Here is a 21,068-nt window from a genome sequence, read left to right as displayed (position 1 = left end):
GGGAGGAGAGGTGGTGGCTGTGCTGGAGAACAGGGCATCTGCCCCCGGGGAGGCCCGGCCACTAGGCACACCAGGCGGATCTGGGGCCCTCCTGCTGCTGGGGAAGTGTGAGTCGGGATAGCGGGTCACTTGTCTTTCTATCTATATTTAGTGTGAACTTGCATGTGTATGTTTGTATCTTTTATACTACCGCCTTGGCCTCACAGTGAGTCCAGGGAAGCCGGCCTGGCCCTTGGTGTTGGCCACAAGCCTTCCTGCTTGCGGCCCAGACACAAGTCCCAGATCCTCGGATCCCAGCTCTCTAACTTCTGGCCTGAGGCAGTGGCTCTGGCTGGGTGGGCTGGTTTCTCCTGGTGTGTCAAAGTTAGGGAGTGCCGAAGTTAGGGAGTGTTGGTTCTCTGCCTCTTAGAGAGTGTTGAAGTTAGGGAGTGTCGGTTCTCTGCCTGTGAGGGAGTGTCAAAGTTAGGGAGTGTCAGTTCTCTGCCTGTTAGGGAGTGTTGAAGTTAGGGAGTGTCAGTTCTCTGCCTGTGAGGGAGTGTCAAAGTTAGTGAGGGAGTGTGGGTTCTCTGCCTGTGAGGGAGTGTGGGTTCTCTGCCTGTGAGGGAGTGTAGGTTCTCTGCCTGTGAGGGAGTGTGGGTTCTCTGCCTGTGAGGGAGTGTGGGTTCTCTGCCTGTGAGGGAGTGTGGGTTCTCTGCCTGTCACCAGCACAGGGAAGGCATCTGCGGGGAAGAGCGAGGTGATGAGAGCCAGGAGCAGCCCCTGTAGGACCTGAGGGGCAACACACTTGGTGAAGGACAGACAGTGTCTGCCCATCATCTGCTGCTTGGACCTGTTGCGGTTCCCACCCCAGGACCCCTGTACTAGGCGGTCTTTTATTGGAAACGTTCATCCCTTCCTCAGGCGTCTGCTCAAGTGCTCCTTTCCCTGGCAGCTCCCCCTCCCGCTCCCGCCTCTCCCTCTCCCCTTCACTGATGGAGCCTGGCGCCGAGGGTTCACCGGCTGCGTCTCTTTGGGACACACTGCTGTTGGGAACTCACACGCCCATGGGTCAGAGCACGGGACTCATGCCATACCACCTCTCCACCCTGCTGGGCACACAGAGAAGTATGCACACAGATGTACATGCTCACGTGTGCACAGCCTCATCTGCAGATGGCAGTCCACCGTCCAGCCCTCTAGGTCGTGCCCGACGTGGGTCAGAGCCAGGCCATGCAGGCCTGTCCCCAAGGCCGGGAGCAGAGCCCGTCGGGTCCACCTCTGCTGTGGCCTCGGGAGAAGCGGAGGCGCTGGGAGGCAGTGCCAGGGACTCCCAATGCCATGGAAACCATGGGAATCGCAACTTCAACCGAGGGAAACACACACACTGCACAGGATGTGTACTTTAAATATTAAAATATATTACATACGTGGTTTTAACGGAAGACACATAGAAACATGCTGACCACTCATTGCTTGGTGCAGGACTCGGCCCTGGCTGGAGTTTCCCTGACAAACACCAGGTGACCAGGTAGAGACAAACCCCACAAGCACAGAGATGTGAAATGTGGGTCCACAGACATCTATTTATACAGCTGCTCTCGCAGCCCCGCTGAGGACAGGTGGCAAGTCTGAACACATCAAGTGGGCTGCCCAGATCCGGCCACCCCGGGGCCAGCCCGGGGCCAGCCCTTGGCCAGGAGGGGCTGTGTTTGGTGTGTCCCATATCCCTTCTCCTGGCCCCCAGAATCCAAGATGAGCTCTTCCGAGAAGGGCTGGGCAGGATGGGCGGGGCGAGGCTGTTCTTGGGAGATGCAGAGGGCGGCTGTGTCCGGGGTCAGACACGGCTCTGCAGCTGCAGGTCTGCGGGGCCATCGGAGGCAGAGGACTGGCTGGGCAGGGAGGTGCTGTCCAGGCCGTCTGAAGAACCCGACGGTGACTTGTACAAGAAACAGGCAGTGGCGAAGAAGAGGAAGCCGAGCACCTGGGGAGACAGAAGGCTGCTAGGCCTCATCCCACACTCGGAATCAGACCCACGCAGGTGTGAAGACACGGGCTCCCCACAGGGCTGGGCTTATGGGCACCCATGGTGCTTTAAGGGGAAATGAGAGCCACCCTTGTCTGAATGACAGGGGCGTGGGGATGGGGCCAGGGGGAGGACTTCATGTCAAGTTGTCAGCACAGGCTGAGAGACACGCGGTCTGCCTCGTCAGGTACCGAATGAGCTGCAGCCTGCAGGCTGCACACCCCCGTGCCAGGTCTAAACACAGGCAGACGGCAAGGTGGCAGAAAGCCCAGGTGCCAGCCCTAGCCCTGGGCACCTGGGAAGGGAAACAGCTAGTATAGAGGTCCACATGGAAGACAAGGTCCCCCTGGATGGAAGGTGGCCCTAAACCCGCCGTCCTGACACAAGAAGGGGCTGTGCGCTGCCCACTGCCCACGGACTCAGCCTGGGCATCGGGGCTGCTCCCTTGCTTGAGCCTCCATGTCTGCAGCCGGGGCCACACCGCCCCTCTCGGTGCCAGCGGCCATCCGCGGGCTCCGTGCACACCAGGGCAGAGCCCTGCTGTTTTCTGGGGTACCTCTGCCTATGGGTGGAGGCTGCACGCAGGGCTATTTCTACAGGCTGTGCAGGGATCCAAGGCTGAGGGATCGAGGGGGAGCCCATGTGCACCTGCTTCTAAAATGATCACCCAAGCACACTCCCTTGGAGCCACGGCCACGGCCACACACACGCACGCACGCACGCACGCACGCACACACACACACACACACACACACACACACCCCGACCCGCAGGAGGATGGTGTCATTCTCAGGAGCCCAGCTGGGGGCTGCTCTTCCCCACTGGAGCCATTCTGGACCTCTCCAGCAGTCACGCAGGGGTGGGCAGCGCAGAGAGGGGTGGGGGGGGGAGCTGCTCCCAATGCCCAGCCACCATCCGTCTGAGGCCCAGTTGTCCCTTGGCTTCCTTGGGCTGGGTCATGTGTGGACAAGGATGGGGAGAATGTCCCTTTGCAGACCAGGCCCAAGAGGCCTTCATGCGCTGGGGTTGGGCCCAGAGCACCTGGAGCCCTGGGAGACAGAGGGGGCCTTGCCGCGCCTCACCTTGTAGGAGAGCCCTGCGGTGAGCATGTACCGGCTCATGGCTGCGTTCTGGTATACAAAACAGGAGCCCTGGTGACCACACTGGTCCTGCCACAGCAGACAGGCCTTGTCAATCACCCAGCCAAAGGCGATGGGCCCGGGGATGCTGCCTGTGGAGAGAGGCCAGCTCAGCGACTGGGAGGAGATGCCAGGCAGGGCTGGCAGCAGGAGGCACCCAGGCATGTGGGCTCTGAGCAAGGTGGCCTGGCCACTGCCTGGGCCACGGGGAGACAAGCACCGGGCAAAGAGCAAGCAGTGAGCCCTTGCAGTGGGCAGCGAGGAGGCGGGCTCCTCCGTGGGCACAGGCTCAGGCTGGCATGCGCACGGCCTGCTGGGAGGAAGCTCAGGCTCCTCGAACAGAGAAGGAGCCACAGGCGTGCACACGTTCCCTCCCACAGCACAGCCACAGGTGTGCACACGCCCCCTCCCACAGCACAGCCACAGGTGTGCACATGCCCCCTCCCACCACACAGCCACAGGCGTGCACACGCCCCCTCCCACCACACAGCCACAGGCGTGCACACGCTCCCTCCCACAGCACAGCCACAGGCGTGCACACACTCCCTCCCACCACACAGCCACAGGCGTGCACACGCTCCCTCCCACCACACAGCCACAGGTGTGCACACGCCCCCTCCCACAGCACAGCCACAGGTGTGCACACGCCCCCTCCCACAGCATAGCCACAGGTGTGCACACGCCCCCTCCCACAGCACAGCCACAGGCGTGCACACGCCCCCTCCCACAGCACAGCCACAGGCGTGCACACGCCCCCTCCCACCACACAGCCACAGGTGTGCACACGCTCCCTCCCTCCACACAGCCACAGGCGTGCACACGCTCCCTCCCACAGCACAGCCACAGGCGTGCACACGCCCCCTCCCACAGCACAGCCACAGGCGTGCACACGCCCCCTCCCACCACACAGCCACAGGTGTGCACACGCTCCCTCCCACCACACAGCCACAGGCGTGCACACGCTCCCTCCCACAGCACAGCCACAGGCGTGCACACGCTCCCTCCCACCGCACAGCCACAGGTGTGCACACGCTCCCTCCCACCACACAGCCACAGGCGTGCACACGTCCCCTCCCACCACAGAGCCACAGGCGTGCACACGCTCCCTCCCACAGCACAGCCACAGGTGTGCACACGCCCCCTCCCACAGCACAGCCACAGGCGTGCACACGCCCCCTCCCACAGCACAGCCACAGGCGTGCACACGCTCCCTCCCACCACACAGCCACAGGCGTGCACACGCTCCCTCCCTCCACACAGCCACAGGTGTGCACACGCTCCCTCCCACCACACAGCCACAGGCGTGCACATGCTCCCTCCCTCCACACAGCCACAGGTGTGCACACGCTCCCTCCCACCACACAGCCACAGGCGTGCACATGCTCCCTCCCTCCACACAGCCACAGGCGTGCACACGCTCCCTCCCACCACACAGCCACAGGTGTGCACACGGTCCCACCACACAGCCACAGGCGTGCACACGGTCCCACCACACAGCCACAAGCGTGCACACGGGTCCCACCACACAGCCACAGGCGTGCACACGCTCCCTCCCACCACACAGCCACAGGTGTGCACACGCTCCCTCCCACAGCACAGCCACAGGCGTGCACACGCTCCCTCCCACAGCACAGCCACAGGCGTGCACACGTCCCCTCCCACCACACAGCCACAGGTGTGCACACGCCCCTCCCTCGGCACAGCCACGGGCGTGTACACGCTCCCTCCCACCACACAGCCACAGGCGTGCACACGCTCCCTCCCACCACACAGCCACAGGCGTGCACATGGCTGCCACAGCACAGCCACAGGCGTGCACACGCCCCCCTCCCTCGGCACAGTACCTAGCGTCCTCACTACGACCCACTGGATCCCCAGGGCAAAGGACCGCTGCCGATCACAGACGCACCTGCAAGGAAACACACAGCAGCGTGGGCACCGGTGGCCGTGTGGCTGCACGCCAAGCCACCCCATCACCCGCGGCCCGCAGGCGCCTTGGCCAAGCCTCCTCCCCAGGTGGCCAGCACCCCACCGGACGCCAGTCAGCTCTTTGCTGCCCGGGGAGCCCCACACGCCGGGGCTTGCGGAGCGCCACCTGCCGGTGCTGCGGGAGAAAGTGCTTACCGTAGTGTGGCAGTCAGCGCAGGAATGCTGCTGAGGAATGTAAAGATAATTACAACGAACACCAGAACCAGGAAGAGGGGCTTCCTCTGACAGGCTGAGGTGCATTTCCCTGTGGTGGCATGGCCAAAGCCAGAGGAAACATTCGAAGGGACACAGCTACAGTCTTGGTACACCTGGGGAGCCCAACAACAGCGCTGATCACACACAGAAGGCCCGGCTTCCCGGTCCCAGCTGGGCAGGGGCCGGGGCGGTGGCCACACTCACCTTCAGGCCTCCCGGGCCAGGGCTGTCGGCCCTGGCGCAGCCCGCGTGGCAGGGGGAGTAGTAGGTGAGGCCATCCGAGCCACACACGGGGGCGTAGTGCTCCGGCTGGCAGCCACAGGCCACGTTGCATCTGGCCGTCAGGTTCAGGTGGTCCTCCTGCCACAGGCTGCAGGGAGACGGGAGGCCGGACGTGAGGCCGGGGCCGGGGACCCAGGGCGGCCCGGGCCTCATCCCCACCCAGCGACGTTTGGGGTCTGCAGGTGCGCCAAGCCTGTGCCCACAGCTCGAGAGGCCCACCATTGTTCTACTTCTGAGGGCAGCCAGGGCGGCTCGCGTACCCACCAGCTCCCTTGTTGGTTTGTTTCTGTTTGGGGTCTGTGGAAATGCATGTGCATTGCCTGAAGGCACCATCAGGAGTGTCAGCTTCCGTCACCTGCAATCCGGCCCCGTTCCCAGCACAGGCCAGCCTGTGTGCTGCGGCCACCGCCTGCATGTACGTGTGTGTGTGTGTGCACGCCAGCAGCCACCGGCCATCACGCCTCCTTCCTCCAAGCAGAGCATGCTGTGCTGCCATCACACCCACCGTCCCATCTACCACCCGACTCTGCCCCCTGCACCCACCCAGCGTGGACCAGCTTCACCCACAGCGGCACCGGAACACCCAGGCCACTCTGCCCTCCTGCTGACACAGTCAAGGCTTCCAGGCAGCTCCGCGCTCCCCAGGCTGACAGTGTGGGCACAGGTGTCCCCAGGGCCAGGCCAGGCACACATCTGACCTTCCCCATGGGTGCTCCCACATCCCATTGCACACACATGCACGCACACACGCACACATGCGTGCACGCACGTACACATGCACGCACACACATACACACGCCTTGTCACGTCCACCTCAGCCTAGGACCCTATGTGCTGGGCTCTGCCTCCCTCTCATAGAGAAGACTGAGACCAGGCAGGGCTGTGGCTCCCGCGGCAGAGCAGGCCGGGCAGGGAGCTTTGGAAGGGCTTGGAGTCAGCGGTGCGCAGACCCCTTTGGGGATCTTCCCTGCCCGTGCGCAGCCACTGCGACCAGAACAGGACATGGGCGCTGGGCCCCTCCTGCAGGGCCTGCCGCGCTCACCTGCCGCTGTAGCCGGCTGTCACGCCGGCCATGGGCACGTTCTCACAGTGCGTGAGGAAGATGAAGAAGGCAAGCAGGCTGGTCAGGGTGCAGAGCAGGCAGAAGCGAATGATCCCGGGCCCACGGAGCTTGAACCTGTTCACCAGGAAGCCGCCCAGGAGCGTGCCACCGCCTCCGGCCGGCACCACTAGGTACCCTGGGAAGGGAGGGCTTGTCAGTGTTGGGGTCACTGAGGCCCATGGCCTCCACGGGCAGTGGTCAGCCGTGAGCACTCAGCACAGCCCTGCAAGGGCCTCCGCCCAAGGCCCAGGGGGAGGAGGTCAAGAGCTCAAGGACAGCGGGCATGGCTGGAGGGAGTCCAGGCTTTGCTGGACTCCGCCCAACCCTGAGGGGCAACCGGGGAAGCCTCGGGAGACCAGCTGCCCAGCGCCTGGGGACAGCCAGACCCCAAAACCCGTCTATAACACGGTGGGAAAGGTGGCATGGACAAATTGGTCAGCTGCGGTCCTCCCTGCAGTGCCCCCCAAGACTCAAGTCTTCTCACCGAACAAGGTGGCGGCCTGGGAGGCGCTCAGGCTGAACTGGGCCTCCAGGAACTTGGGGCCGAACGTGGACATGCCGGCAATGAGCGTGGCCTCCGTGGCGCCAGCCAGGCAGAGCAGGACGAACGTGGGGTTCCTCAGGAGGAGCCAGATGGAGCTAAAAGGGGGAACAGAGAGTGGAAAGAGTGGGCAGGTCCTCAGTGGGAAAAAAACCAACAAACCTCTCAAGGCTACTGCCTCTCCTTTTGAGTCCTGGGGCTTGAACCAGGGCCTGGCCTCCTTGAGCTTTTCTGTGCAAGGTGAGCGCTCTACACTTTGAGCACAGTGCTGCTTCTGGTTTTCTGGTGGTTCACTGGAGGTAAGAATCTCACAAGCTAGGCACTGGTGGCTCAGGCCTGTAACCCTAGCTACTCAGGAGTCTGAAATCGGAGGATTGTAGTTCAAAGCCAGCCCAGGTAGGAAAAGTCTGTGAGACCTTTATCTCCAATGAACCATCAGAAAACTGGAAGTGGCATTGTGGCTCAAAGTGGTAGAGTGTTCTCCTTGTGCAAAAGAGCTCAGGGACAGGGCCCTGGCCTGGAGATTAAGCCCCAAGTCGTAAATCTAATCCAGGGGAGCCTGAAGCGGCTTCTCCCAAGCCTGGCACGGTACCAGGTGGCTCTTCTGTGCGTCCAGAGGGAGGGGTGCTGGCGGGCAGGTCTTGGAAGCAGAGGGAGGGGTGCTGGTGTGCGTTTCTGCTTTCCAAGCCCCGGCCCTGGGTCTGCCAAACCTGCCACTCCTCCTCCCCCCTCCCCATCACCTCGGCGGGCAGAAAGCTGCGTGCCTTTCAAGGTACTCACTGGCACGCTCTACATCTTGAGAGCAAAGGACAAAACTAAGGCCCACGAGGAAGGAGGCGCGTGAGGCACAGTGCCAGCAGCTCTGGAGTGGTCCCGGCCAGCGGGCACAGCCAGCAGGCATGGGCCATGTTTATGTGGAAGGATGGCTACCGGCGGCCTGACCTTCACACCCTGGCGAGGTCATGGGCGGTCCAACCAAGCCAACAGTGCTCATAGAGCTCCAGCAGATCCTGGCCGGACTCTAACTTTGGGTTGCAGTGCTTTTTTTTTTCTATCCTCCTGGGATTTGAACTCAGGGCTGATCCTGACAAGCTAGCCTTTCTACCACTTGAGTCACCCTCCCTCCCCGACAAAGAAGAGAACGAAGAGGAAACCGCGAGCGGGTGCTGGCAGGGGTGGGTCCTTCCCCAGGTGGTGCCCACCCTGGTGCCCAGACCTGCTTAGCTTGTGCTGCCTGGCTGCACAGCCCTGCTCTCCCACCTGAGCTGCAGACCACTTGTCTGGGGCTTTAATGGGCATGGGTGTGGAAATGGGGCCCAGAATTTGCTAAGCAGTAGCCAGTTTAGGAGATCCACTGGGCTCAGTGCACGCGAGCCAAGGGTGCCTGGGCTCTCCCCGGAACAAGGCCCACACCAGGCTGCACTGGGCCACCCTGAGCTCTGGGTCCAGGCCAGCCAGCCTGGCAGACAGGAGTCCGGGCCAGCATGGCTGACACCCCTGGGGGAGGGGAAGGGCAAAGCCCTCAGTGAAACCGTTAGCCCCAAGCTCAGCACAGCGACTCCGCCCCTTCCCACAGAGGAGGGACGCCGCCGCGGGCTCTCGGTCACTCCTCTCCCTGCACCAAGGAGGGATGGGCACCCATCACCACAGCCCTCCAAATGGCGGCATGAGGAAGGCCTGCAAAGGGTCCTGGAACCCAGGGCACCGACTGCCAAAGCCCACAGCTTCCGTGGGGAGGGTCTGCGCCCTTGGCCTGAGCAGGGGGGGGGGGGGAGGCGTTGCTGCTGGTGGGAAGAGTTTCGTTTCATTTGAGGCTCAGGAGCCTCTGGGGATGGCTGAGACCCGCAATGGCTGCAGCCTTGGGGAGGGACTCTGCTGCTCTCCCCACATTTAGGGGTCAGTGGTCAGGAAGAGGCCCCGGGCTGTGGTCTACGAGGCCGTGGTGGGCCCGTGCCCCACGCCCAGTGTGTCCTTACAGGGGCAGGTCTCTGGCAGTCTTCCCGAAGGTGGGGTTGCTCGCCGACTTGTGGCCGTTGTCTTTCAGCCGGTGCGTCTCGGCTGCTCTCACGACCAGGTAGCGCTGGGAGCCTAGGAGAGAACGGGCAGGTTCCCAGAAGGCCAAGGCCCTGTGAGGCCGGCCTCCCACTAGCCCTGCCCCTCTGCTCTCCCAGCAGGGCTGGATATCGCATCTGATACACACACGGTCTGTGGCCCGAGATGGAGGGACACGGGGGACGGCTGCAGTGAGGGAGAGGCCCACACAGGACCCTCGGGAGGGGGGAGGGCTGCCTGGGGAGGGGGGCAGCAGGCGCCATGGGGTGAGGACAGTGGCCCAGGGACGGTCACCTCCGCCCTGTCCACTCCGGAGTCTTTCCTCCCAGTGGCAAAGACTCTGTCCCTCACCTCACTGGTGGGAGTGGCCAGAAGGAAGGGGGCAGGGCTAAGGGCATGTCCTGTGTCCTAGAGGGTGCGTCCGGGCTGGAGCAGGGGCCTACCTGGCAGCTGCCGAGGGTAGCCGAGGATCGGGATGGCAATGAGGAAAGCCACCGTCCCAGCACCAAGGAAGCCAACCCACCAGGCACCGACCCACAGTGGGCTTTCCGTGGTCAGCTCCTTCCTGTTGGGAAAGGCAGCGGCCTGAGGTCATTTCTTGGCCCAACAGGGTCCTTTTCAGTACACATACAAGTGGGGCGTCCAAGCTGCTCCTCCTCCGCGCAGACCTCGAGGTCCCTCTGCACAGGGTCCGCAGAGGCCTCTGGCCCTGGGGCGGCCAGCCCACACCTCCCTGCAGGCTGGAGCAAGGTCCCTGACACAGTTCCGGGGAGGCTGCCCAAGGCTCAGGCCTCAGAGACTCCGGCAGGCGGGGCCTGGGAGGGGAAGCTCTCCGAGGAGCAGCAGCAGGGGCTCCTCTACCCACCAGTGCCAGGGGACAGGTGCTGTCCCCAGGGCAATGGAGCTCAGGGACAGAGTGTTCAGCCGGCCCTGGCTGAGAGCCCCGCAGAGGGACCATTAGGCTTGTGACTGCCATCTGCACATGGGTGAGCTCCCAAGTGGAAAGAGAAGAAGGGAAAAACTACCAGGAAGGCAGAGGCCGTCCAGGCTGTGACTTCCAGGTGGTCATCAAGGAGAGGAAGAGAGGAAGAGGAGGAGGAGGAGGAGGACAGGGCCAATGCTGGCAGGCAGGAAGGAGACAGAACAGAAAGGGATGGGGGAAATGCAGGACGCCCAGCCAGGCAGCAGCACGAGATCCTGCTCTGTGCTCGCAGGGAATGGCTGCAGCCGCCCCTCAGGGCCAGATATGCGCTCTGCCTCCCCCCAACCCATGAGGAACGTGGGTAGAGCCCCAGAGCCCCAGAGGGCCGAGCGAGCGAAGCGTCCAGCCCGGGACACGAGCCCCAACCTACCTCCAGGCTCTGCACAGAATGCGCACACTCGACCCCACATTCTCAACCCAGGGCCAGAGGTGGCTTTTGTGAGAGGGCAGAGACGGGGGCGCCATCTGCAGAGAGAGTCTCAAGGTGTAGCGGTGCCCAAGACACAGAATGACCATCAGGAACACGTTCACAGGAGCTGGCCCTCCTCATGCAGGGCAAGGGCTGCAGCCGCCCGCGCGGCTGCAGTCTGCGGTCGGCAAGGGCCAACTCTCCTTCCCTCCCCCGGCCCTCCCCTGCTCTCTGCCTCCCCCTCTTCCTCTCGCCCTCACCGTCTGTCTCTGGCCCTCCCTCTCTGGCTTGCTTTCTCACTCTCCTGCTTGCATTTCCCAAACTAGCATCACAAACAGAAGACAGGGAAGTGAAAGGTAAGAATCTCCACATGGCGGCAGGAAAGGGGCTGTCAGCTCAGGTGCGGTGTGCAGAAGCCCGCAGCCGGGGCTGGAGAGCACTGGGCTGTGCCTGACCGCCCTTGGCCCTCCCCCCTCCCAACCTCCCCCCCAGCTGGGCTCCTAAGGCCTCCCACCCACCGACCTGAGGGGCCCATCCCACGGCCAGCCCTGATTCCTCCTGCTCCAGCCAGCAGCGCCGCATGCCGTGGACACCACCGGGCAAAACCACCTCTCGGGACTGCAGGGCCCAGGCACCAACATGGACAGGTGGACAGGCCAGGTCACTCACCGTGGGCCCATATCTGTGTAAATGTTCAGCATGGCGCCTCCTATCAGGTAGCCGGCTGCAGGGCCGAGGATGGCGGCTGTATAGAAGATAGCTGGAAGGCAAGCAGAGATGTGGTGGTCAGTCGCACCCCGAGCCCTCCCGAGAGAGCCACGGTGTCCCTCCAGGTCTGGTCCACCGCACGCAGCTGTGCTGGGTCTGACATCCAGTTGTATCCACTCATGTGGGGCTTGTCGGCAGCAGGGCTCTTGGGGAGCGGGGCTCGGCCATCCTCGTTCATCAGCATAGAGAACCCTTCCCAGGTCTGGGAGGCTCAGTGCTGGCTCCTGGGCCCTCCCTTGCCTGTGGACGCAGGGCCTGTGTGGCCCTGGCGGCAGGGCCACGCCCTCAGTGGGTCTGGTCTCAATCCCCCTCCCCCGCCCTCCCCCCCGCCCCCATATACTGTGGGGCCCTGTGGGGCTTCACTGAGGACGGGATGTCACCAAAGGCATCCTTTGGTGTTCAGATGAAACCACGGCTGGCCTACCCCTCAGGGAGCAGCTGGTGAGGCCGTGAATAAGAAACGCACAAAGAGCTGAGCCCTGCCAGATGCCCGCAGGCACAGGCTCAGTGCCAGCCGCCATGCTGAACCCGTGCTGGCCCCAGCCCTGCCAGCCCCACTCACCGATATAGATGGGCGAGTAGCTGGACTTGACATTCTCGTCCAGGTAGGTGACGCCCAGCGTGTAGAGGGGCGTGGCACCCACGCCGTGCAGGAACTGGCCCAGCATGAAGACCAGCCGGTAGCTGGAGAGGCCCGAGGTGCGGTCGGAGCACGCCACGCTCTGGTTGGCCTGGCATGTCCCCACGCCCTCATCCACCGTTACCTCGTAGCGGCCGGCCATGAAGTGGGGCAGCGTGAACACCAGCGAGCCGGCACCCAGGATCAGCACGCCCCAGCCCAGCCAGCGCGGCTTGTGACCGTTGCCCCCAAAGTAGCTGACAAACGTGAGACAGAGGCAGGCGGCGATGTCGTAGGAGCTGGCGATCAGCCCGCTCTCGTAGCTGTGCAGGTCGAAGCGGCGCTCGATGGAGGTGATGACCGTGTTGATGAAGCCGTTCACCGTCATCCCTTGCAGGAAGGAGGCGGCGCACAGGAAGAACAGGAAGCCCTTAGGCGTGTTGAAGGCCTGCAGGCAGCGGGGCGTGAAGGTCCGCCAGCCACACAGCAGGCCCTGTGTCCCCGAGGACGCGTACCGCACGTCTCCGGCCCCCTGGCTGCCGGGTTTCTCCGCTGGGGGCTGGCACAGGGGCTGGCTGCAGGAGTCCAGGGGACTGAGGTCGGCGGAGCGCAGGGAGGCTGGAGATCCCCTGCTGTGGGGCGGGCTGCGGCTGCAGCCGTTCTCCATGAAGAGGAGCCGCGGCACGGCGAGGAGGCGCTGGTCACCCGTCATGTGCTGGGGCATCTCGGGGCGGTGGGGAGGGCGTCACGGCTCGGCAGGGACGGAGACGCAGCAGGAGAGCCCAAGAGGAGTCAGCTGCCCCCTTCACTCTGTGAGAAGAACGTCCGGTTAGCGACCCTCAGCCTGTCCCTGTCCCTGCGCCTATCCCCAAGCCCACCCAAGCCCACCAAGGCCTGGCCCGGGCCTTCTGACACAGCCCATCGCCCAGCCTGAGAAGAGGCTCCACTCTGGTGGTTGTTAGGACTGTGGGAAGAAGAGCTTGTTACCAAGACATGGGGCAGGGCCCCGGCAAGGAGAGGGCCATTGGGTGGACGGCCACCATGCATGGTGGAGTTAGACACCACAGGACTGAGCTGGGCCCCAGAGCCCCCTATCACCCTGACCCACACTGTCCCCCATGGCTTTGCTCTGTATGTGTGGGGCAAACACCCCAACAGTCCCCACAGGAAGTGGCCCTCAACCCAGCCTGGAGCTTCCCTGAGCATCAACCAGCCATCCGGTGCCTCCTACCCCATAGGAAAATGCACTTTGTTTCAGGGTTTAGAGGAAGTGGAAAATGAGGAAGGGGAAAAGAGTCTCCCAGAGCTCTTAAGAGCCATCCACGCCGGGACAGAGCCCGGCCCCTGGCCCAGGTCTCCCTGACTCTGCACCAGAACACTTCACAATTCTCCCTCAGCTCCAAGAACCAAACTGGTCCCGCTGGGCTGGAGGTGGGGCCAGCCCTGGGGCCTGGCTCAGCCTCCCAGGGCCCATTCCCCAGAGCCAGGCTGGATGAGTGACGAGTGCACTCCGGGCTGGGCGCTCTCCTCCAGTGCTGCCCCACACTCTTTTTAGAGGGACCAGGACCAGAGCCGTCCAGGCCTCAAGGCCTCCTAGGAAACTATGAGACAACTAGCTTCCCAGGGGGAGAGGACTTTCCACCTGAAGCAAACCCATCCCAACACACGCACGCGTGCACACGCACACGCGCACACACACACACACATGCTGCCTCAGTGTGCTCAGTGCGGGTCCTGGCACGGGTGTCCCTAGGCCGAGCCCACCTCAGACATTCAAAGGATGAAAAGAGGCTATCAGAGGGCCCTGGTCCCATCTGACTCGCAGTGAAATGTGGGCTCAGATGCACTGGGGACAGGACAGGTGTCCCCAGGCTGAGAGGAGAAGCAGGCCCCCACAGCCCGAGGGCCGCCCTGGGCCTCCAGGCTCCAGCACCAGGAGGCCACATGCGTCTGCCAACTAGCCCTTTGGGGTCTGTACCCCCCCCACCTCCCAGGGCCAGACAGGGCCAACAGACTACAGGCCAGCTGGGGGTGGGGCGTGGGGGGGCCGCGGGCCCAGCACCAGGATGGCCCTTTGCGGACAATCGCAACACTAGGTAACAGCAAACTGCTGACCTATTTGTACAAGCACAACTTCACTGGAAGGCCGGTCAACTCTTGGCTTCCTCAGGGGGGTGTCCCGGATGGGGCGGGGGCAGTGGATGGAGGGTGATGTGGTCCTAACAGCCACAGCACATCGAATGCCACCTGATACCAGGTGCCGCTCTAGGGTGATACAGGTCAGGAAGGGGCCCACACCACAGCCAGCGGCAGTTAGGAACCACTCATTTGAGCGGCTCTCCAGTCCTGTGAGTGACAGATGTGGATCGAAAGAACTGGACTGGAGCCTAACACACAAGGCCCCGTGTCGCCCTGGAAGAGGCAGGGCTCAGCACAGGCACCTGTGAATCGCAAAGGTCCCATCGGTCATACTCCGGCCCAGGACCCTGTCCGGGTCTCATTCACAGCACCAACTCCACTCTGCCAGCTGGTGACCCCTGGCCAATCTGAGCAGTGTGGCATCAGAGAGCACACAAGAGGGACGCCGTGTAGAGTATGGAATTAACCTCAAAGTTCCCACAGAAACCCAAGGCGCCAGGCTCCACAGGCACAGAGCAGGCCAGCAGTGAGCCTGGGACACACACTCAACACACAGGACCCAGACAGGTCAGGGCAGATGCAGCAAAGCCATGACACATTGTGGCCTCAAAACTCAGGTTCTGACATGAAGAACAGCCTCAAAGAGCTGGGAGCATGGAGAAGACTCAAGGCAACAAGAGACCAGAGACCAGTCTGCCATTTCGCCATCAACCAGAAGCTCTGACCCAGGCGCTCATGGGCCCCTGCGGCCTGGCCTCAGGACCACCCACTGGAGGCAACAGAGGTGGAGGCAAGGCAACAGAAAGACCTCCTGCTTGAAAACTCACAAGCGAAGAAAGAATCCTGGCGTCTCTCGGCTCCAAGTTCACAGCTCTTTCACCCGAACCCAAAGCTCTGACCCAAGTATATGAAGCACAAGCTAAAATTAGACTTATCACTTACATTTAAGTCAGCAATTTAAAATCCTATTTTAAATAGGAAGCAGGCCATTTTCCAGATGTCCACCAGGCCATGCAGGCCAGCTGGGGACACGCTCCAGCAGCCAAGCCAGCCGGGCAGGGTGGCCCTGCCTGCTGTCCTTCCCCTGGAAGCTAAGGCAGGAGGATTGCAAATTGAAGGCCAAACTGGACTACAATGACAAGGCCCTGTCTCCAACGACAAACAGAGAAAGTGGGGACTGGTGGCTCACGCCTGTAATCCTAGCTACTTGTGAGGCTTAGATTTAGGGATCATAGCGTAAAGTCAGTTCTAGAAGGAAAATCCATGAGATTTAGGGATCATAGCTTAAAGTCAGTTCCAGAAGGAAAATCCATGAGATTTTTTTTTTTTTTTTTGTCAGTCTGGTCATGGGGTTTGAACTCGGCCTAGGCGCTGTCCCTCAGCTCTTCAGTTCAAGGCTAGCACTCTACCAACTTGAGCCACAGTGCCATTTCTGGTTTTCTGGTGGTTAATTGGAGATAAGAGTCTCACCGAGTTTCCTACTGGGGCTGGCTTTGAACCGTGATCCACAGATCTCAGCCTTTTGAGTAACTAGGATTACAGGCATAAGCCACTGGTACCCTGCTTCCATGAGAATCTTATTTCCAATAACCACCAAAGAGCTGGAACTGGAGCTATGGTAGAGTTCCAGCCTTAAGCAAAAAAGCTGGGCGCTGAGTTCAGTAGACATGTGGGCGACGCAGATGGACAGACACTTTGCCAGCCTGCTCCCTGCCTGTCACCAGTCCCCTCGCCGGCAGTCCTGATGAGGACAGGCCATTTCGAAAGGTGGGACCATTGTGTGCTTCCCCCAAAGCTGGGCTCCCACAGCCTGGAGATGAGGAACCTCATCTAGCCACATGACCCCCAGAGTGGAGGCCTCCAGGTGCCCGGCCTGTGTAACCCCCTGAGCACAGGCCTGAGCCCTTTGTTATCCGTGGCATCACAGCCTTTACCCAGAGAGCACCTCTGAGACCAGGAGAGCCGCCTGGGGCTGACCAGGAGGCATGCTTACCCCGAGAAGACACTGGCACCCTCTACCTGAGAGTGGAGACTCCCCAGCCTCTCTGCCCGCTCCACCAGACGGCCCAGCAGGGTGGAAGAGGCCGCAGGGATTAGGCCTAGCGGATTAGAGCTGGGATGAGCTAAGGATGTATACCCTGTGGAGGGGTGTGTGTGTGTGCACATGTGCACACACATTCTACCTGTGTCCTCTGGGGGAAGGAAGTTCCTGGGACCACACTTCCCATCAGGTCCTACACATTTTGTCTTGAGAATGGCAGGCATTGATTTTTCCATCCGTGCCCCAGACCATCTGCCCCAGACCATCAGCCAGCGTGTTTTGGGAGGAATTCCCCAGCCCACGCCCACCTCGTTATAGGAGCCCTAAGGTCAGTGGCCTTCGGATGGGCCACCCACCTCTTAGTCCTTAGAGAGTGAGGCCTTGGCTTATGTGTTTGCATATTCCTCTCAGCCAACCTACTTCCTCCAGACAGTCGTCTGTTTACTCAGTCCCTACCTGGGCTGGCCCCAGCAGGTGCAGAGCATAGGAAGTTGCTGGAATACTTAACCCTCCTGTGGGTCCCTCTTCCCCAGATGGCCAAAGTCCCTGCAGGACATCCGGGACCCTCGTGGAGGCCTGGAGCTCGCCGTGTCACTTCTGTTGGATTCCCGCGAGCGGGGTTCCTGGGTCCACTCAGTGGCCCACTGCCGGCGGCCATGGGTTTCATTTCCCCCACACCCAGGCTCCAGCCAAGACTGAGGAAGTAAAGCCACGTTCTGTCCCGTGGCACACAGGTGCCCTGGGGCAGCAGCCACAACCAGGAGAGCTGCAGCCTGCGCCCCAGCATCCCCCCCTTCAGCCCCAGTGCCCGCCTCCTCTCTGTCCTCACACCAGCATCTCCTCCGGCTCCGGACACTTGCACTCCTGCATGATGCCAGGGCAGCTCGCACGGCCCAGCTGGCACTGTGCTGACCACGCAGGCTGAGGTGCAGAAAGCCAGCCTGCCTTGCATGGAGGCGGGCGGATGCGGAGCCCGGGTGTGGGGTACCACGAAGACCTGTCCTCCAGCTCAGTCCCCCACCTGCCTCCCCTCTTCTCCCCTGCTCCCACCTCCTCTCCCCTGCTCCCACCTCCTCCCCCTTTCTCCCCCCTCCTCCATCTGCTCCTACCTCCTCTCCTCTCCTCCTACCTGTTCCCCCTCCTCCCCCCTCCTCTCCCCTGCTCCCATCTAGGAGCGGGGGGGGGGGGGTGGAGAGGGAGGCATGCACATTTCCTTCTCTTCCTCCTTCGCCCTTTCAGGCAGATTGGTGAAGCAGAGGGAGGCAGACTGCCTCTCTGCCAGTCAGGTGCTCAAACCCTGGACAGGTCATGGGTCTCTCTAAGCCTCACTCTCCCCCACATATGCTATGGTGTCATGCACCTCTCTCTGCACAGATGGGCCCTGGCGCTGCTGGGGCTGGATGCACAGGAGATTACCGGGTCTTCCGGCAGGTCTCGGTGCCAGCTCCCAGGTCATGTGGCAGCCGGGGCAAAGCGGCTTACTCTGCCCTCACACCTGGCTCGGGCTGCTCCACTGGCTCCTGTGAGTAAACGTGGAAGTTGTGTTTATGACCCTGTTTGTCACCTGCAGGACGTGGCCCTGTTACAACACCATGGACTTTACCTGGCTCAGTCCAGATGAGGAAACCCAACTGGCATGGCTGGCGCACCACCTCCAGAGTCTGGGGGAGGGGAGACCCCAAGAACTAACTGCAGAGGCCCCAAGCATGCAGGGGTAAGGAGTGGGGCTGATCCCAACACGAGTCTGTGGCTTAGGTCACAGGGGTGATCTGGGTACCCCCCCCCCAACAAACCAAACTTGCCAGATTAAAACCTCACTCAGACAAGATGAAGCCTGGGTGAGAGGGATGCAGATGGAGACTCGCTGGAAGGGAAGACGCAGTTCTTCATTCAGGGATCTGGTGTGGAAAAGCGGCGTGCTGCCAGCCTCGGCGGCCTCACCCGCACTGCCTCCCCGGTTTCTGGGCCATTTCGTGAGTGGCTTTTACAAAAGGCAAGTGGTTTGAAAAGGCATCCAACCTCCCCCAGAAATGTGGTCGAAGATTCAAATCTGATGGAATACTGGTGGGAAGGCCATGCCGTGGCCGCCCAGGGGAAATGAAGGGTGTGAGGGAAGTCGGACCCCTCAATAGATGAGATCAGCAGCCTGTAACACAGCAGGGAGAGCAGAGGGGGACACGTCCCCAGCCAGGCTGCCCTGCCCCGGCCCTGATCTACCTCTGCAATGGCCCACACGAGGACATGACCAGGTCCACCCTACAGGCAGCAAGTCTCAGACCCTCTTCCCAACAGCAGAGGCAAAGGTGTCAGGACAAAGCAGGTGGGGAGGTCCTGAGAAAAATCCCCTTCCATTCTGGAGGGCGGAGGCCGTGTGACTCAGGAACTGAAGATACTTTTCTTTTCAGTGGTACTGGGGTCTACATTCAGGGTCTTGCTCTTGTCAGGTAGGTGCTCTACCACTTGGGCCGCATCGCTGGTACTTTTATATCTTACTTATTTTCCAGGTAAGGTCTTAGAGTACCAGTCTCCTAACTAGGCCTCCCTTGCTGCTTGGATCAGGGGACACAGCACCACACTTGTGCTATTAAGATGGGGTATCTTACTAATTTGTTGTTGTTATTGTTTTGGTCAGTCGTGGGGCTTGAACTCTGGGCCTGGGTGCTGTCCCTCAGTTCTTCAGCTCAAGGTTAGCGCTCTACCTCTGAAGCCACAGCATCACTAACGGTTTTCTGGTGGTTAATTGGAGATTAGTCTCATGGACTTTCCTGACGAGACAGGTTTTGAATCATGATCCTCAGATCTCAGCCTCCTGAGTATCTAGGATTACAGGCCTGAGCCACTGGTGCCCGGCTATCTTACTAATTTTTATCTAGCCTGGCCTTGAATCTGAGATTGTCCTAATCACTTTCCTAAGCCAGGCCACCAAGCTTGGCTGAGGAATGTTTTTATAGCCTGGCCCACACCCCATTAGATATAGTCTGGAGGAAGCTGGAGGCATAAGGGTGTGGCTCCCCCACCCTGCGGTCCTGGGGCTTGAGCCCTTCTCTCTCCCCTCTGAGGTCAGAAGCTGACTTTGTGGTTAGTAGATGTGCACGCAGAGCCAGGGTTACCTAGATCAAGGATGGTCCAGCTCCTCGGGTGGTATGAGGGGCTGGGTTGGGACTAGCTCAGCACCAGCCTCAGGGACCACACCCAGTGATCCACCTGGAAGGAAGGAAGTAGCTGGAAGGAATTTTCCAGGCCCTACCTGCTAGCCTGGCCTGGTGGGAAAGCAAGAGGTCCCACTCCAAGGTATTCAGGACCAGCTAGCTCCAGAGACCTGCCCTGATGAGCCACTGAATCTGAGAACATCCAGAGGCAGCCTTCCTGCTGTCCTGCTGTCCCTGCCCCTCCCAGCCAAAGACCGTGTTCCTTGAATTCCCATGTCTTAGGCCTTGGTTCTCCTCCTTGGGAAGAGTAACACAGCTTAAATGCCTAAAAGTGGGTCCAGGTAAACCTGGCCCTCTCTTCCAGCTGTGCCATCCTGGGCAAGGCACAAATGTCCCGGTGCCCTGGCCTTCTCCTCTGTGCGTTGGTGAGAACGTGGTGACGCCACGGGCACAGGGCCAGCAAATCTCTCCCGCTGTCCTTGTTATCACGACTGTCAAGACTCACACGGGAGTCTGGTGTGGTGGCTCCCACAGGAAATCCCAAGGAGGCCTGCTTGAATAAGCTGGCCCCAGGTTAAAACAACAACAACACTACAGAGCCTCACTGAAAAATAAGGAAAGCTAGAGGGGCTGGGAGGGGCAGGGTAGGGCAGCTCTACCGGGAGAGTGCTTGCCTAGAGTCCCAACCTCCATGGGGGGGCGCAAGTAAGGAAGAGAGGAGGGGGGGAGGGGGAGGAAGAGGAGGAGGAGGAGGGGGGAGGGGGAGGAAGAGGAAGAGGAGGAGGAGGAGGGCGGCGGGGCCCAGGCTGACCCCGGCGCGCGGCCGGACCGGTGCTACCCACGCGTGGCGGCGCGAAGCGCGGTGACAGCCCCGCAGCTCGCGCCTCCCGGGGCCAGGCCCGGAGACGGCGCCACGGACCTCAGACCCCGCGCCCGGGCCCCGGCACCTCCGGGCCGAGAAACTCCGGCGCCTGGCGATTTCCTCGCTGGCTCACCAGCCGCCGCCGCCGCCTCCGAGCCCGGGCTGGGAGGCCTCGGCCTGGCCACCCGCCTGCGCCACCCCGGTCCGCGCGTCCGTCCGTCCGTCCGAGCCCCGACCCACTCCCACCTTCCCCTCCACGCCGCCGGAGCGGGGTCCCCGGCCCGGCCGAGACGCGGGGCTGCAGCGCCCGCCGCCCCGGCCCCGCTCCCCGGCCCCGCGCCACCACCGCTCCGGACGCGCGCTCCGAGCTCCCGGGCCGCCCGCCGCGCCCGCCCCGCGCCGCGCCGCCGGCTCCCGCAGACACCTGCCGGCTCCTGACGTCCGACGGCCGGAGCTCCGCGGTCGGGCGGCCCCGCGCCCCCGCTCCGCGCCGCTCACCGCGCGCACTCACCTTCCCCAGGCCCCGGCCGCCGCACTGCGCTCGGCGCGCTGCACTCTAAGCCCCGCGCGCTGCCCACGCCCGCTTCATTCATCGCCGGGCCCCGCCCCCGCCGCCGAGGCCGCGCCCCTGCCCGGCGGCCAATGGCAGCGCGGTCCGGGCGGGGCCGGGCCCGAGGCTGACAGCGGTAGGAGTACGCGGGGCGGGGCCTGGGGCGGGGCGGGGCCTAACCTCCGCAGGGGACCAATGGCAGCGCGGTCCAGGTGACGAGGGCGGGGCGGGGCCGGGGCCGGAACCT

General features: G+C 62.3%; 1 protein-coding gene across 1 annotated transcript; it reads right to left on the bottom strand.

Annotated features, from left to right (window-relative positions):
* Positions 1-1,375: 1,375 nt before the first annotated feature.
* Positions 1,376-20,831, bottom strand: Slco4a1 (solute carrier organic anion transporter family member 4A1). The gene is made up of 12 exons (XM_042699531.1): positions 20,783-20,831; positions 12,024-12,890; positions 11,363-11,453; positions 9,746-9,867; positions 9,227-9,338; positions 7,194-7,348; positions 6,650-6,845; positions 5,530-5,695; positions 5,266-5,438; positions 4,986-5,050; positions 3,085-3,233; positions 1,376-1,960 (listed from the first exon to the last, which is right to left on the bottom strand). The coding sequence occupies exons 2-12, from the start codon at positions 12,802-12,804 to the stop codon at positions 1,814-1,816; spliced, it is 2,157 nt and encodes a 718-aa protein (XP_042555465.1). The 5' UTR covers positions 12,805-12,890; positions 20,783-20,831; the 3' UTR covers positions 1,376-1,813.
* Between the last annotated feature and the right edge of the window lie 237 nt (positions 20,832-21,068).

The sequence above is a fragment of the Dipodomys spectabilis genome, unplaced genomic scaffold, assembly GCF_019054845.1.
Source record: "Dipodomys spectabilis isolate Male_0828 unplaced genomic scaffold, ASM1905484v1 ptg000257l, whole genome shotgun sequence".
NCBI lineage: Eukaryota > Metazoa > Chordata > Mammalia > Rodentia > Heteromyidae > Dipodomys > Dipodomys spectabilis.
The sequence above is the reverse complement of the archived record's forward strand: the minus strand, read 5'-3'. Positions and strand labels throughout refer to the sequence as shown.